Genomic DNA, 14,717 nt, shown 5'->3' on the forward strand with positions numbered 1-14,717 from the left:
TGAGTGACTTGGAGGGGAACTTCCAGGCAGTGTTGTCTGCTGCCCTTGTCCTACTAGATGGTAATGGCCATGGGTTTAGAACGTGCTCTCGAAGAAGCCTTGATCAATTCCTGCAGTGCATCTCCCACTCCAAGTTAGTCTCCTCTGCAAGGTGTCTTGACCCTTGCACGGGGGAGACAACATGACCTTCAGGACAATCCTCATGTTACCTTAAAGATTAGTTAGCAGCTCAAAAATTCAATCACAAAGTAACTAAAACCTACTGCCATTTTATGGATCAAGAAATTGAAGTGAACCTTCCTAGTCCAATGCAAATACTGCATTGTAAATTTTCTCCTGCATCATGTTTTTAAACATACCTTCCTCTATCAGTGACAGAGAAGACAAGCAGAAATCCTTCCCCAGTCCTCATATATTGTTCTCGCATGGCTCCAAACTCTTCCTGTCCTGCTGTGTCTAAAACTAGATGGCAAAACAAAAACTCCAAGTTAAGAATTATATGACAAAGCATAACAGAGAAAATATGGGCTGAGCTGCTGTGCACACAAAATGTTCAGTTACTGCATTTCTCTCAAATGTGAAAAGACAGTTTTTCAATCTCTAAATGAAGCTAGTGGTATCAGTCACAATTTCATCTGCATCAGTGAGGACATTAGAATGCAAAGGTCAACTTGAAAAATCACATCCACTCAGCCTCCAGACAAAACAGCAGGTGCATGCTAGAAAAACCATTTCCAGGCATTTTTTATAGTTACACACCCATCTATATAGGCAAGATTCACAATTTTTTCAAAATGCAATTCTGTAATTATTTATATAATGTCCTCAATTAACTGAAATCAGTCCATGGTTTTTCAGATCCTTTTGGACTTCTAAGAGAATGCAAGAACTGAGAGAAAATGTGAGATTACAGCCTTTTAGCATGATGCCTGACGGGACTAAATTCTGCTCTTCTTTAAAATTCATCAAATATCAGGTTAGCAAAATTAATTCAGTCAAAATTAGTTGAAAGCCACTGCTCTTTGGCTAACTAGTTACTGGAAGTTAATGGCATGCTGCAGACTAGTTAATCAACTTCTGATCACAATATTGGCATCAGCATTAAGTTTGCTTTTTCTTAAAAAATCACAAATCAAAAATATTCTGGTGAAATTTAGTTGCAGCTTCAGCCTTAATTATCTCTCACTTACCTGCTCTGATTATTATTCATCTTAGAATTCTATTGCAATAATTTAAACCAATTTTCCCTCTCAACAGTGTGAAACTAGGTATGTGCCATAGGTAGCATAACCTCATGCTTGGTACCTAATTCAAAATCACCTCAATCCTATTTTTCACTCAAAATTAAGGCTCCCAGTTCAGACCAAAAGAAAATCTGGTTTCTAAATGATCTGTTAGGTATAGCTTACTGTAGTGGATCACCCTAACCTTCCACTAGAATGGTCTTCCAGAGGGCTGCCCACAAAACTTAAAAGCATTCATATACCCATGGTTAATCTGGTTTCAGAATACTTACTATCTAATCTTGCCACTCTGTCATCAATAACACATTGCTTGGTATAAGAATCTTCAATTGTTGGATCATAATCTGTAACAAAGTAAGACTGTAAAAGAAAAAAAGCAGAAATGTTTTTTAGAAAAACATTTTTCTTTAAAAAGCCAGAACTGCCCCCCATTATGATATACAATTGTAAATATAAAATTGTATTTACAAGAAGTGGATCGCACATATTTGCAACTCAGGAGGCAGCGATTCAGTCGCATATGTCTCAGAATGACACAGCACAGAAATAGGCTATTCGCCCTATGCTGCCTCTTTTAAAGAGCTATCTAATCTTTTCCTCTCATGTCACCTCTGGTTCTTTTGTCAACTACCTTAAATCTGTGCCCTCTGATTACAGTGTCAACTCTAAGAGCAATCAAAACTAAAGTGTCTATCTCAACCAAACCACCATTAAATCATTCAACGCTCCAACAACTCTATGCATAACTAATTTCTTCCGGCATCTCTCCTTTCTCAAGTGAAATTTTAAAAATCGACAAACAGCGAGCGATTCCCTGGGCAAAAGAAACATTGGGCCGTAACCTCCGACTAATGTCGGAAAATGCTGGCTCGCAGAACTTAGAAAAAATATCTACTTACCTGGTCTTGAAAATTACATTGCCACTTGCATTCATCAGAGCTGCCTGGGTCCTGCATCAAAAGACTCCTCGCAGGCCCCAGTGAAGTGCAGCTCCAGCAAATTCAAGGAGACCACGCCCCCTTTTTTTTTTACAGCACTTGCTGCCTTAAAGCAGGTAAGCAAAAAGGGCCAGGGAAATTGACAAGTCAGGATAAGTGTTTAATGTAAGTGCGTAGGATTTGGGAGTGCCGGTCAGAGGCCCGGGGGGGCAGGGGGCACTAGGTCAGAGGTGGTCCAAGGTCCGGAGGAGGTGGGTGGGAGTTGGAGTTCCATGGGTGGGGGGTGTCGGAGTTTGGAGCAGTGGGGGTGGAGGGGGAATAGAGTCCGATGGGGTCGGTCTGGGTCTTTACATTGGTTACTCAGAAGTTAGAAGAGGTTTTAATTCTAACTTTTTCTGGGTAACTATTGGTATAACCCTGGCAGAATCATCCAAAGTTTGCAATTTAAACCGTATTTTCGGATGACTCCCAGTTCAGCGCAATTGTCCAGAGGAAGTGTGCGCTTCTGGGCAATTGCCGTGCAAACCCTTACCTGGGAACTTCCGAGGGATTCCCCAGCACATCTGTGGGGTACCCCCCAAATCCGACACTGGGGAGCATGGAAGTTACGGGCCATTGTTTCTTTATTCACCATGTCAAAACCATTCCTAACGTTACCAACACACTAAGTCTTCTCTTCACTTTCCTTACTTCAATGGAAAGAAAAGACTTGCATTTATACACTGTAGTGCCTTTCGCGACCAGTGTCCCAAAGCACTTTACAACCAATTAAGCATTTTTTGAAGCATAGTCTCTGTTATAATCTGGAAAACCCAATGTGCACACAACAAGCTCCCACAAACAGCAACATGACAATGTGCAAATAATCTGTTTTTGAGATGTTGATTGAGGGATAAATATTGTCCAGGACACCAAGAATAATTCCCCTGCTCTTCTTCAAAATAGCACTATGCAATCTTTTACTTGCACCTAAGGGGGCAAGACAGGACCCTCTGTTTGACATCTCATCCAAAGACAGGGCCACCAAAAGTGCAACACTCCCTCAGTGCTGCATTGGAGTGTCAGCTTTGATTTTTGCGCTCAAGTCCTAGAGTGAGACTTGACCTGACTCGAAGGCAACACACAACAGTCCAAGTATCTCACATCGATCATCATGACTACCATTTTGCATTTCTATTATCAACCAATCATATCCCTAGCATCATCCTGGTTTTGTCTATGCTGCTGTCACTGGGCATTATTGTCCTTTCAATTAGGATATATTTTTCAAACTGTAGCCTGATGCATTCTGACAAATTTATCAAAATCTCTCAACTTTTGTAACCTATACCCCCATATGAAGTCCAAGATTCGCTCAACCTTTTTATTTTGTTTTAGGCCATAAGACGTAGGAGAAGTAGGCCATTTGGCCCATCGAGTCTGCTCCGCCATTCAATGAGATCATGGCTGATCTGAATCCTCAACTCCACTTTCCTGCCTTTTCTTTCTTTTTTTTTTAAAAAAGATTAATTATTGATTTATTTCTGGTTTGAAACACATGTTTCATCAAGCTTAAAGGCCATTACTACAGCTCTCGAATTTTGTCTTCCAGTGTTGTTCAATTGGCTCAAGCAAAGTCAACACCCTCTCTCCTTTCTTGTAGAAACGGAATGTTGGCATGCAACTTATTTGACACTGTTCAGCAAGAACTGGTGCATCATCCACATCTACCTCACAGAAAATTACACTTGGGCTTTCTCTGCCAATTCATGGAATCGTAGCTTGATAGTTTGACACAGTCCACATCATGTTGTGGAGAAGTCAATAACCACCAGTTTGCATCCCACCTCCTTCAGCACCATTTCAAAATCTCTCTCTTGTGGAGCGGGAAATGGCGATGGCGAAAATGGCTTGGCCTTGATCCCATTCTTCCTCCACGCGTCCACCCACCCATAACCCTTGATTCCCTTACTGAATAAAAATCTATCTCAGCCTTGAATATGCTTAATGACCCAACTTCTACAGCCCTTTGCGGTAAAGAATTCCACAGATTAACTATCCTCAGAAGGAATTCCTCCTCATCTCCATTTTAAATGGTTGACCCCTTACTCTGAGATTATGCGCTTTGGTCCTAGGCTCTCCCATAAGAGGAAACCTCTCAGCATCTACCCTGTCAAGCCCCCTAAGAATCTCACATGTTTCAATAAGGTCGCCTCTCATTCTTCTAGACTCCAATGAGTACAGGCCCAACCTACTCAACCTCCATACCAGGGATCAACCTAGTGAACCTTCTCTGGACATCCTCCAATGCCAGTATATCTTTCCTTAGATAAGCGGACCAAAACTGCTCACAGTATTCCAGGTGTGGTCTAACTAGTGCCTTGTATAGTTTCAGCAAGCGTTCCCTATTTTTATATGCCATCCCCTTTGAAATAAAGGCCAACATTCCATTTGCCTTCCCTATTACCTGTTGAACTTGTACGTTAGCTTTTTGGGATTCATACACAAGGAATCCCAAATCCCTCTGTGCTGCAGCCTTCTGCAGTCTTGCTTCAATTAAATAACATTCAGTTCCTCTATTCTTTCTGCCAAAGTGCATAACCTCACATTTTCCCATATTATATTCCCATCTGCCACCTTTTTGCCCATTCACTTAACCTATCTATATTCCTCTGTAGACTTCTTGTGTCATCCTCACCACTTGCCTTCCCACCTATTTTTGTGTCATCCGCAAATTTGGCGATAGTACATTCACTTCCCTCATCTAAGTCATTTATATATGTAAATAATTAAGGCCAGAGCACTGATCCCTGTGGCACTCCAGTAGTGACAGGTTGCCATCCTGAAAATGACCCCTTATTCCAACTCTGTTTTCTATTAGTTAGCCAATCCTCCATCCATGCTAATATACTACCCTCAACACCATGGGCTCTTATTAAGTAGCCTTACATGTGGTACCTTATCAAATGCCTTTTGGAAATCCAAACATATTACATCTACTGGTTCCCTTTTTATCTAATTTTATCTCGTGATATTCACATTTTCAAGGATCTATTCTCTCTGCATCCAAAGTCTCAATTATTTCATATCCTTCAACTTCTTTCCACTGGGCAGATACTCACATTCCTTATTCCTTTCCAAAAATTGTGTCAGTTATAGCTTTGTTGGTAGCACTCTTGAACCTGCAATCTTCTGACTCAGAGGCAAGTCTCAGTCCAGTGGCTGGACACAAAAGGAAAGACTCCCGCTCTAATGCAGTATTGAGTGGGTACTGTAATGTCAGAGGTGCCATCTTTAAGATAAGACATCAAACCAAGGCTCCATTTTCCCCCTCAGGTTGGGGTAAAAGACATTTTCAAAGAAAGGCAGGCAAGTTATTCCCCAGTGCTCTGGCCAATATTTACCCCTCAGTCAACATCAAAAACAACAGGTTATCTATCCATTATCACATTACTTCCAAGGGAGCTTGCTGCACATAAATTGGCTGTCGCATTTCCTCTACTACAACAGTGACTTCACTTCAAAACTATTTCACTAGCTGTGAAATGCTTTGAGGTGTTTGGTGGTCATGGAAGGAAATATATAAATGCAAGTCTTTCTTTTTTCTCTTCAGCTACATGTCATCACAATTGTCTGCATTAAATTCCATCTGTCACCTTACTCCTAAAGTCTCAGTAATCCTTGTGGTTTTCAAGCTTCTCACTGATGTGCCATCTCACAAATTTCAACATTATACTCCCAAGTCCAATTCATATCTTTCTCCCTCAACAAAAAAACTGAACACACTAATAACCCTTGTGGTATATCAGCACCAACTCTTCAATGTGAGCAATTTGCATTACTCTTTCCTACCTGTCAGCCAGCCAGCCTCTCCATGCTGCTACATTTCCTCTTATGCCATACCTATACCTGAATGGAATGTCGGATAATTTCTTAACTTTTAATATAATTTAGATTCAGGCTTCACAACTTAGATACAATATCAATTATAAAAAATCAATTTAATTTTTGTTGAGTGATAGAAGGTCCAAGGTCAAGCAAAGCATACAACATTGATCGTAGTAGTATGAGATGGCACATTATAGAGAAAGCTCAATTATAAGATATAGTTAATTTATCACGCAAATACAACCAGCCAACATCCCACCCTCCCTCTCAAAATTTGCTGTGGATCCCCTCGTGATATGGCCTTTCTTATCACAGCTACATAATGACTGGCCTGTCTATTCACTGCATGATTATAAAATTAGCTATCAAGAATTCTATATAAGGAGAAACTAATAAGCTAACCTATATCCCATAGTAATTCAGCTTATAAGAAAACACATTTCTGTTCATGTGCATTTAATGGGATGAATTCTCAACCAGTGATCATATATCTTCCTTCATTTGAGCTAATAAAACCAGTATAATTCCCAATTTGTTATTTTGTCAGAGGTTCCCAAACATCTTTTTGCTCAGCACTTTTTCAGATTCATGTGTTATTCATCCCTGTCCATTCCCCCACCATTTTATTTTTCAAAAACATCTTTTATAAATAGAGCTCAATCCTATTGGTTTCAAAATCTGGAGGAAACAAATCAAGGAGTTCAAAATGATCACCTACCTTCAATCACACACGGATTATGTGCTTTAACCAATCAACTGCTTCAAGGATTTCTACTTTTGTGCAGAAATCAGGAAATGACAAATGTCTTTCACTAACCTCACCTAGTCATAAATGGTGTTCAACAGGACAATCTCAGCACAGTGCAGTATGTCTGAATCTCAGCCAATTTCTAGAAGCAGACACTGGATCTCTGTGCTGCTCCTGGTGCAACTTTCACCATTCACCAAAAGCAGCTCTGATCTGGTCCCATAATGTACCTCGAGTTATATGATGCTGCACCAGCAATGGTTCTTTGTGGACATCCACCCTCCTCATACTCCCTGATAACTTGATGCTCTGAGATGAGGGAACCTCTAACTTATCACATATCACTTGCATTCTGCAGTTCATTATTCAACCATATGAATTTTCTGAATACATCTGTGTTTCTAAATATTTTAGTACAACAGTTCCAATGGAAACTTCAAATTAGTTTATGCAGATGCGATCAGATTAAAACCCCTGGTACTTACATCAGAAGGGCATGTTCTCAACTAGGCAAATTAGCTCATTGAAGCAACCTAATTAAAACAGCCAGTGCTCCAAGGGCAAGTTTCAGTTCAAACATTCATTGGCCAATTATGTATACCAGTAATGCTGTACAAAGACAATATCATTCTTTGTCAACAGAATGGTAAGTCTGCATTACTGCAATATATTTTCTAACTTCCATTTTAACAACACAGCAGCATTTTACAAACAATTGCCATCAAATTGACATCAGCTACAGATTCCCAGCTGTTACCTATTTAACTGGATCCATTTTTGCCTATTACATTTTCCAAAAATATCAGTACAGTACATTCAAAAGACTTGCATTTATATAGCACCTATCACAACCACCTAAAATTCTTTACAGCTAATGAAGGTCTTTTGAAGTATGTTCACTGTTGTAATGGAGGAAATGCAGCAGCCAATTTGCCAACAAACTCCCACAAACAGTAATGTGATAATGACCAGATAATGTTTGTGTGTTGTTGATCGAGGCATAAATATTGGCCAAAAATAAAAAAGGGAAAACTCCCCTCCTCTTCTTCAAAATAGTGCTGTGGGGTCTTTTACCTGGTTTAACCTCTCATCCGACAGACAGCACCTCCAACAGTGCAGCATTCCCTTAGTGCTGCACTAGAGTGTCAGTCATGATATTTGTATTCAAACCCTGGATTACTTCTTTAATCCACAACCCTGTGACTAAATTGAGAGTGCTACCAACTGAGCTATGGTTGACACATGTGGGAAATGCTGCACTTTCCATTTCAGGTTCAGCATCAAAGGATTAGGTAACATTACATTGCATCTGGCTGTGCTAAAAGTTCCACTGCTTTGCCTAACAATGTGTTACTGCCATTGGGATATATTCTTCATTTCTAAACGTTTCAGAAATTATAAAAGTTGTAAATTGAGCTCAACTTCAATTTAATAAAAAAACAGCAGAATGCAGTTGTCAAGCATGATCGCAGTGTGCACATCATACCAGATAGTAACTCTTGAACAGGTTTTGAGTTAAAATCTTATCCATCATTTAACAAATGCTTTGGATTGGATGGAATATTGCTTTGCTGCCCCTCTCGCTATTGGCCAGATAACAGCCAATGCTTTTTTTTACTCAAGGGACGTGGGTTCGCTGGTTAGGCCATTAGTTGTTGCCAATCCCCAATTGCCCTAGAGGTGGTGGTGGTGCGCTGCCTTCTTGAACCCTTGCAGTCCATGTCATGTAGGTACACCCACACTGCTGTTAGGGAGGGGGTTCCAGGACATTGATCCAGCGACAGCGACGGAATGGCAATATATTTCCAAGCTAGAATGGTGAATGGCTTGGAGGGGAACTTCCAGGTGGCGGTGTTCCCATCTACCTACTGCCCTTGTCCTCCTGGACGCTAGCGGTTGTGGATTTGGAAGGTGATGTCTAAGGAACATTGGTGAGTTTCTGAAGTGCATCTTATAGATGGTACACACTGCTGCTCTGTGCATCGGTGGTGGAGAGAGTTAATGTCCGTGGAAGGGGTGCTAATCAAGCAGGTTGTTTGTCCTGGATGGTGTCAAGCTTCTTGAGTGTTATTGGAGCTGCACTCATCCAGCAAGTGGAGAGTATTCATCACAGTCCTGACCTGTGCCTTGTAGATTGTGGACAGGCTTTGGGGAGTCAGGAGGCGAGTTACTTGCCACAGGATTCCTAGCCTCTAACCTGCTCTTGTAGCCACAGTATTTATATGGCTAGTCCAGTTCAGTCGCTGGTCAATGGTAACCCCCAGGATGTTATTGAGAGACATATAATACCCACAAACAACAGCTACCAGTGTGCAACTTATACACTGCTTCATACTCTAATACCTTTTAATAATCTGTAAATTGGACATTTTGAGAACTGAGTGGTACAGTGGCTAAACACTGGCTTTTTACCTTTGAGATCAGCATTGAAAGTCAGAGCAGACTAAAATGACCAAAGTTTCCTTCCTGAAAGCCCCAAGTGCCCTCTGTTAAACAAGTCTAAACAGTCTTAATCTAATTCCAACTGGAGGCTATGGGCCTACTGCACAGGAGATGTTCCTCATTTAGATGGAAAAGGTCACATGACCACATTTTTGAGAAAGAAAATGCCATGCTGATGCAGCTCATCTTCAAGCTTTTGGCAGTGCAGAGGCATCATTTGTATTTCACCTGTATTTTGTATCACACCTGACTTGAGGCTGCTTGATGCTGACACTGGTTGCCTGAGCTGAGAAGAGCTCCATTCTTCAGTAACATCTCTTACTTCAAAATGAGCACAAAGCATGTTTTTTTAAACAATCCTGCTCATGATAGCAATAAAAACACCCGCAACAGAATTGAAGCCATGTTATACTTTGTTGCATTCTCACGCGCAAGATGTCTAAGCCATTCCAAACCTATGCTAAAATATTTCCCAAATTAACACTGCTTCGAACCTAATTTCTGGAAAAGTGATAGCAAATCTATTAATTTCTTCGAAGAATATTGGACATTCCAGCAAAATGAACATCTGCTTGGCAATATTAACCATCATGCACTGCATACATCAAGTGCACAGTTTTAAACTTAGCCAGTTGATCACATAATGTGATCATTGCCCTGATTAGGATATGCTCATTGTGGAGACTAGTCACAACAATGGGAAGCAGGGACTAGCAGACGATCCAACAACAACCCAGACTCTGCAGAAGGAATCCCATGTGAGGTGTTAATATTAGATTGTCCAGAATAACAGACACTGAAATGGACACAAAAGTCTGCAGAATCACATCAACCATCTCAGATGGTTTCAATGTGACCTCATGTTCCTTTGAAGTGCTAAGCATGAAACTACAGTACAAGTTAGTCAGAACAAACAGGACAGCTATTACGTGTTGAACAGAGGTGTCAGCTACAGTTTTAATGGTTCATGAGATGGGGTAGATATGCTGCCCGTTTAATGGACTAGCCAGGGAACAAGATTGCGGTCTGCAGCTTCTCATTTCTTGCGTTTAAAAGCAGAGGCAATTTTGCTTTTCAAGCTGTAGGTTGGAAACTGGGTTGAAGGGATGTGGGGTTCTAAACAAAAAAGGAGCAGGTAATATCAGGCTCAACCTAGAGGAGTGGATAATAGCAGTAAACTACTGCTTAAATACTTGTTCTTGATTATTTGCTGACAGCAAAATAGCCACTTTAACTTGTGTTAGTGTCAGCCTTGAACCATTCGACCTTTCCTCTACAAATGTTTTTTTTCAGATCACTGCTCTATGGCATCCAACAAAGTAGGCGGGTCACCTGCAGGGCAACCTTTATCTGCTCAAAGATTCCTCGTGTACAAGGTGACGAGGACCCGGGCATCACCCCAAACCGTTATTTTCCTTACTCATTAGTTCTACAAATTACAGCACCACAAACTGACAAACCTGCCTGGAGACTGACAAATAGTGCTTTTGTTGTTCTCAAGTTCTAAGGTTACCCTACTTGGCCAACAAGTCACTTTGGAAAGAAAGCGATTTAACAAACGTGGGAGATTTGCATCACCTACCACAGTCTCAAGATGGTCCATGGACCAAGAAATGGCAGTCTGAGAGGCTAACTTGTTACTGATGTCAAGAAGCCTCTGCTGAAGAAATAGGAGATATGTGGCTGATATGATCTCTGTTCTTACGAGCAACGAATGAAAAACTTATCAGAAGAACCGAGTTTCACTCAAAAACAGAAAAAATGAAAAGATTGAAGTTAGACAAGGGTATTAAATTTAGACATACAATATTTGCATACAGTAGTGACTGAAGAGTTGAGAAACACGTAAGAAAAAAAGCAACAATAAGTTGAGCAGCCCGAGCAGGAAAGAAAGCTGTTAAAACAAAATAGGGATCCAACTTGCATGGATCACGCAATTATAGTCAGGAGGTGGTATTGCCACCACACAGGGATTTGGGTGCAACAGATGAAGGAGAGTAGATTGGGAGGCAGACCACACTACATGTTCGTTAAAATAAAAATGGTTGGGGAAAATTGGGATGGCAAGTAGCAGACATGCCAACTAATGACAAGAGATAAGATTTCTGAAACACGCTCATGATCTCATGCTGGAACTTCCAAATCTTGTAATTTTTTTTGTTACCCGGAACACACACACACAAAAAGGCAGAGGATTTTTTTTTAACTCAAAGTAAACTAGGTCTGCAGCTCTGGCAGTCATGAGGCTTATCTTAAGCTGGGTTTTGGTAGACAATGATAATAATCCTCTGGAAGTGATCAGTCCGAAAATGCAGTGGTTCACAAACTGAGGTCCAAGGACCCCTGAGGGTCTCCAAAATAATCTACCAGGTTAAAAATCGAAAGTTAAAAAGGGGAAAATAGGAAAAAAATGACTAGACACCTGCTTTGTATAAACACTTTGTAGTTATTGTTAGTCCCACACAAAAGGCTGACAAACTACCCAGCCCCAAAGCTCCCAAATACTCTCACTCCTTCATACCGATTGGCATCGTGCCTGCCATGGTTTTCAGTAGTGAGTCTTGCATTTACTTTCAGTGGGAGGCCAGCTGCTGCTATAACTAGGGTGCATTCAATTTGGACTCATGCAGTGAGCAAATGCCAATATAATGCTGCCTGGCCTGTACAGTGTTTCCAGCATTTTCATTTGTATTAATCGCCTGTTGGTTTCATAGAGCTATAATGGCACAAAAAGGAAGCCACTCAGCCGATCGAGTCCATACCGGTTCTCTGTCGAGCAATCCAGTCAATCCTCTTCCCCTGCTCTCTTCCCACATCACTGCAAGATTATTTCCCTCAGGAGCCCATTCAATTTCCTTTAGTAATTATTGATCGGCTCAGATTCCACCACCTTTATAGGCAGCGTTCCAGATCATTGCCACCGGTTGCCTAAAATCTTCTTCCTCACATTCTCCCCTGCATCTCTTGTCCAAAACTTTAACACCTTGTCCCCTAATGCTTGTACCACCACCTTATGGGATCAGCTTTTCCTTGTCTGCCTTAAGTTAAACCTGTCAATCTTATACACCCCTGTCAAATCTCCCCTCAATTTCCTTTGCTCCAAGGGGAGCTTCTCCAACCTAACCTTGCAGCTAAAATCCATCACCCTGGAGCCATTCCGGTAAATCTCCTCTGCACCCTATCAAGGGCCTAAACATCCTTCCTAAAGTGTGACAGCCAGAACTCGATAGGATACTGTAGTTGTGGCTGAACCAGAGCTTTATAAAGGTTCGGTATAACTTCTCTGCTCTAGTACTTGATACCTCTATTTATGAAGCCCCAGATCCCATATGCTTCATCAACTACTCTCTCAACATGTCCAGCCATCTTCACTCTTGTAATCATGGCATAGCTGTCAGTTTGACTTGCTTAAATCTTCCACTGTGTTGCAATAGTGCAAATTCCTTGAATAACTGAACCCTAAGAACTGGGCTGGGTTTGCACAGATCCGTAAAATATTTCCAAGAATGCCATGTTCTGTAATAGAATTGAAGGGAAGGAAACTTCTATGTTTATGTAATAGCCAGCCTTCAGCCTGTTAAACATCTACATGGGGCGAGAATATTGTTAATATGGATTGGACAATAACTGTTACTATTGGATGTGATTTGTGAACTGGTTACCTGTTATGTACACACACACACATTAAAAACAGTTCAGTTGGCATGTGCTAACAGTTTGAAACAGCGAGGGGAAAGCCGGGATTTTTACAGTTTAAAACAGCGAGAGGAGAGCCTGGAGCACACGGAGAGTGGATCTAGAAGGGCAGTAGTGCCAGGAGGTGAAAAAGAGCCCCTTCAACCTATATCTACTTGTCAGAGCCAAGTGTGACATCACAGGAAAACAGGTAGGTGATTGGTGGGTATATCTTCCCTGTCTCTTTTGATTGGCCAAGTGGTTTAAATCCGGGGACGTTATTTACAGCTGAAGAGGACAGTTAAGTAATTCACTTTTAAAATATTTAACATCCAAATTAATTAATTAAATAGAATAGGGATAGCTGGGCAGGCAATGTGTAGCAGCTGTATTGCATAGGAGCTGGTGAACGTTGGTGCAATCCACGGTGACCACATCTGCAGCAAGCGTTGACTGCTCAAGGAGCTTCGGCTTAGAGTTGATGAGCTGGAGTCCAAGCTGCGGACACTGCGATACATCAGGGAGGTGGAGAGTTACCTGGACACTGTTTCAGGAGGCAGTCACGCCCCTTAGATTAATTACATCAAATTTGGTCCATGCTCAGGGACAGGAGGATGTGACTGCGAGGAGATCCAGAACTTAGCTTTGGAGGAGCCTCAGCTGGTGCTCTTGTCCAAGAGATACGAGGTTCTTGCTCCCAGTGTGGGCAAGGGCACAGGCTGCAGGGAGGATGAGCAGGCTGACCACAGCACCGTGGTGCTTAGTGCCATTCTAGTGGCGGGAGAAAAGAGAAATGTAGTAGCAATAGGAGATAGCACATTTATGGGAATACATACTGTTCTCTGCAGCAAAGACAGAGTCCCGAAGGCTGTGTTGCCTCCCTGGTGCCAAGGTTAAGGACATCTCTGATGGGCTGGAGAGGAACTTGAGAGTGGGAGGGGAAGGATCCAGTTGTCGTGGTCCATGTAGATACCAACAACATAGGTAGGACTAAGAAACAGGTTCTGCTGAGCAGCTCGGGGCTTAATTAAAAAGCAGAACCACAAAGGTAATAATCTCCAGATTACTACCTGAGCCACGTGCAAATTGGCAAAGGGTAAATAATGTTAGGGAGGTAAATGCGTGGCTCAAAGATTGGTGTTGGAGAAGTGGGTTCCAATTCATGGAGCACTAACACCAGTTCTGGGGAAGGAGAGAGCTGTTCCGTTGGGATGGACTTCATTTGAACCATGCTGGGACCAGTGTCTTGGCGAATCATATGGCTAGGGTTGCAGACAGGACTGTAAACTAATTAGTTTGCGTGGTGTGGGGGGGTGGTGTTGGTTCAATTGAAGCGAAGTTTAAAAAATCAAAAAGAAACAAGACAGCAGGGGTGCAGGGTAGTGAAGGGGCGAATGATAATCCAAGTGTGACAGGAAGGGGCAGAAAATATAAGAAGAGTGCAGCAGAAATTAGAACCAGAATGAGTAATAATGGTCAAAAGTCGAAGCTTAAGGCTCTTTATCTGAGTGCACGCAGCATTTGTAACAAGATAGATGAGCTAAAGGCACAAATAGAAATATATAGATATGACTTGATAGCTATTACAGAGACATGGTTGCAGGATGATCAAGACTGGGAACTCAATACTCAAGGGTATTCAACGTTGCGGAAAAATAGGCAAAAAAGAAAAGGAGGTGGGGTAGCTTTGTTAATAAAGGAAGGTATCAGTGCGGTGGTGAGTAGTGATACAGGTGCCATAGATTGTTATGTGGAATCAGTTTGGATCGAAATAAGAAATAGCAAGGGGAAGAAGTCACGGGC

The 14,717-nt window shown here is 41.6% G+C and overlaps 1 protein-coding gene and 1 non-coding gene across 4 annotated transcripts in view; both read right to left on the minus strand.

Moving 5' to 3' along the window:
• rras2 (RAS related 2) overlaps positions 1-14,717 on the minus strand; it is a 103,612-nt gene that overhangs the window by 15,685 nt on the left and 73,210 nt on the right. For 2 of the 3 annotated variants that reach the window (XM_078549243.1, XM_078549244.1), the window contains exons 2-3: positions 1,517-1,604; positions 360-462 (exon numbers count right to left, since the gene is read on the minus strand). In XM_078549243.1, coding sequence (XP_078405369.1) covers positions 360-462; positions 1,517-1,604 — 191 coding nt within the window. The remainder of the gene's footprint in view (positions 1-359; positions 463-1,516; positions 1,605-14,717) is intronic. The other variant, XM_078549245.1, reaches the window with a different exon arrangement.
• LOC144685143 (U12 minor spliceosomal RNA) lies at positions 10,530-10,674 on the minus strand. Its single transcript, XR_013577648.1, has one exon. It is a non-coding gene; the product is annotated as a U12 minor spliceosomal RNA (small nuclear RNA).

Source organism: Cetorhinus maximus, chromosome 9 (assembly GCF_964194155.1).
Source record: "Cetorhinus maximus chromosome 9, sCetMax3.hap1.1, whole genome shotgun sequence".
In the NCBI taxonomy this organism is placed as follows: domain Eukaryota; kingdom Metazoa; phylum Chordata; class Chondrichthyes; order Lamniformes; family Cetorhinidae; genus Cetorhinus; species Cetorhinus maximus.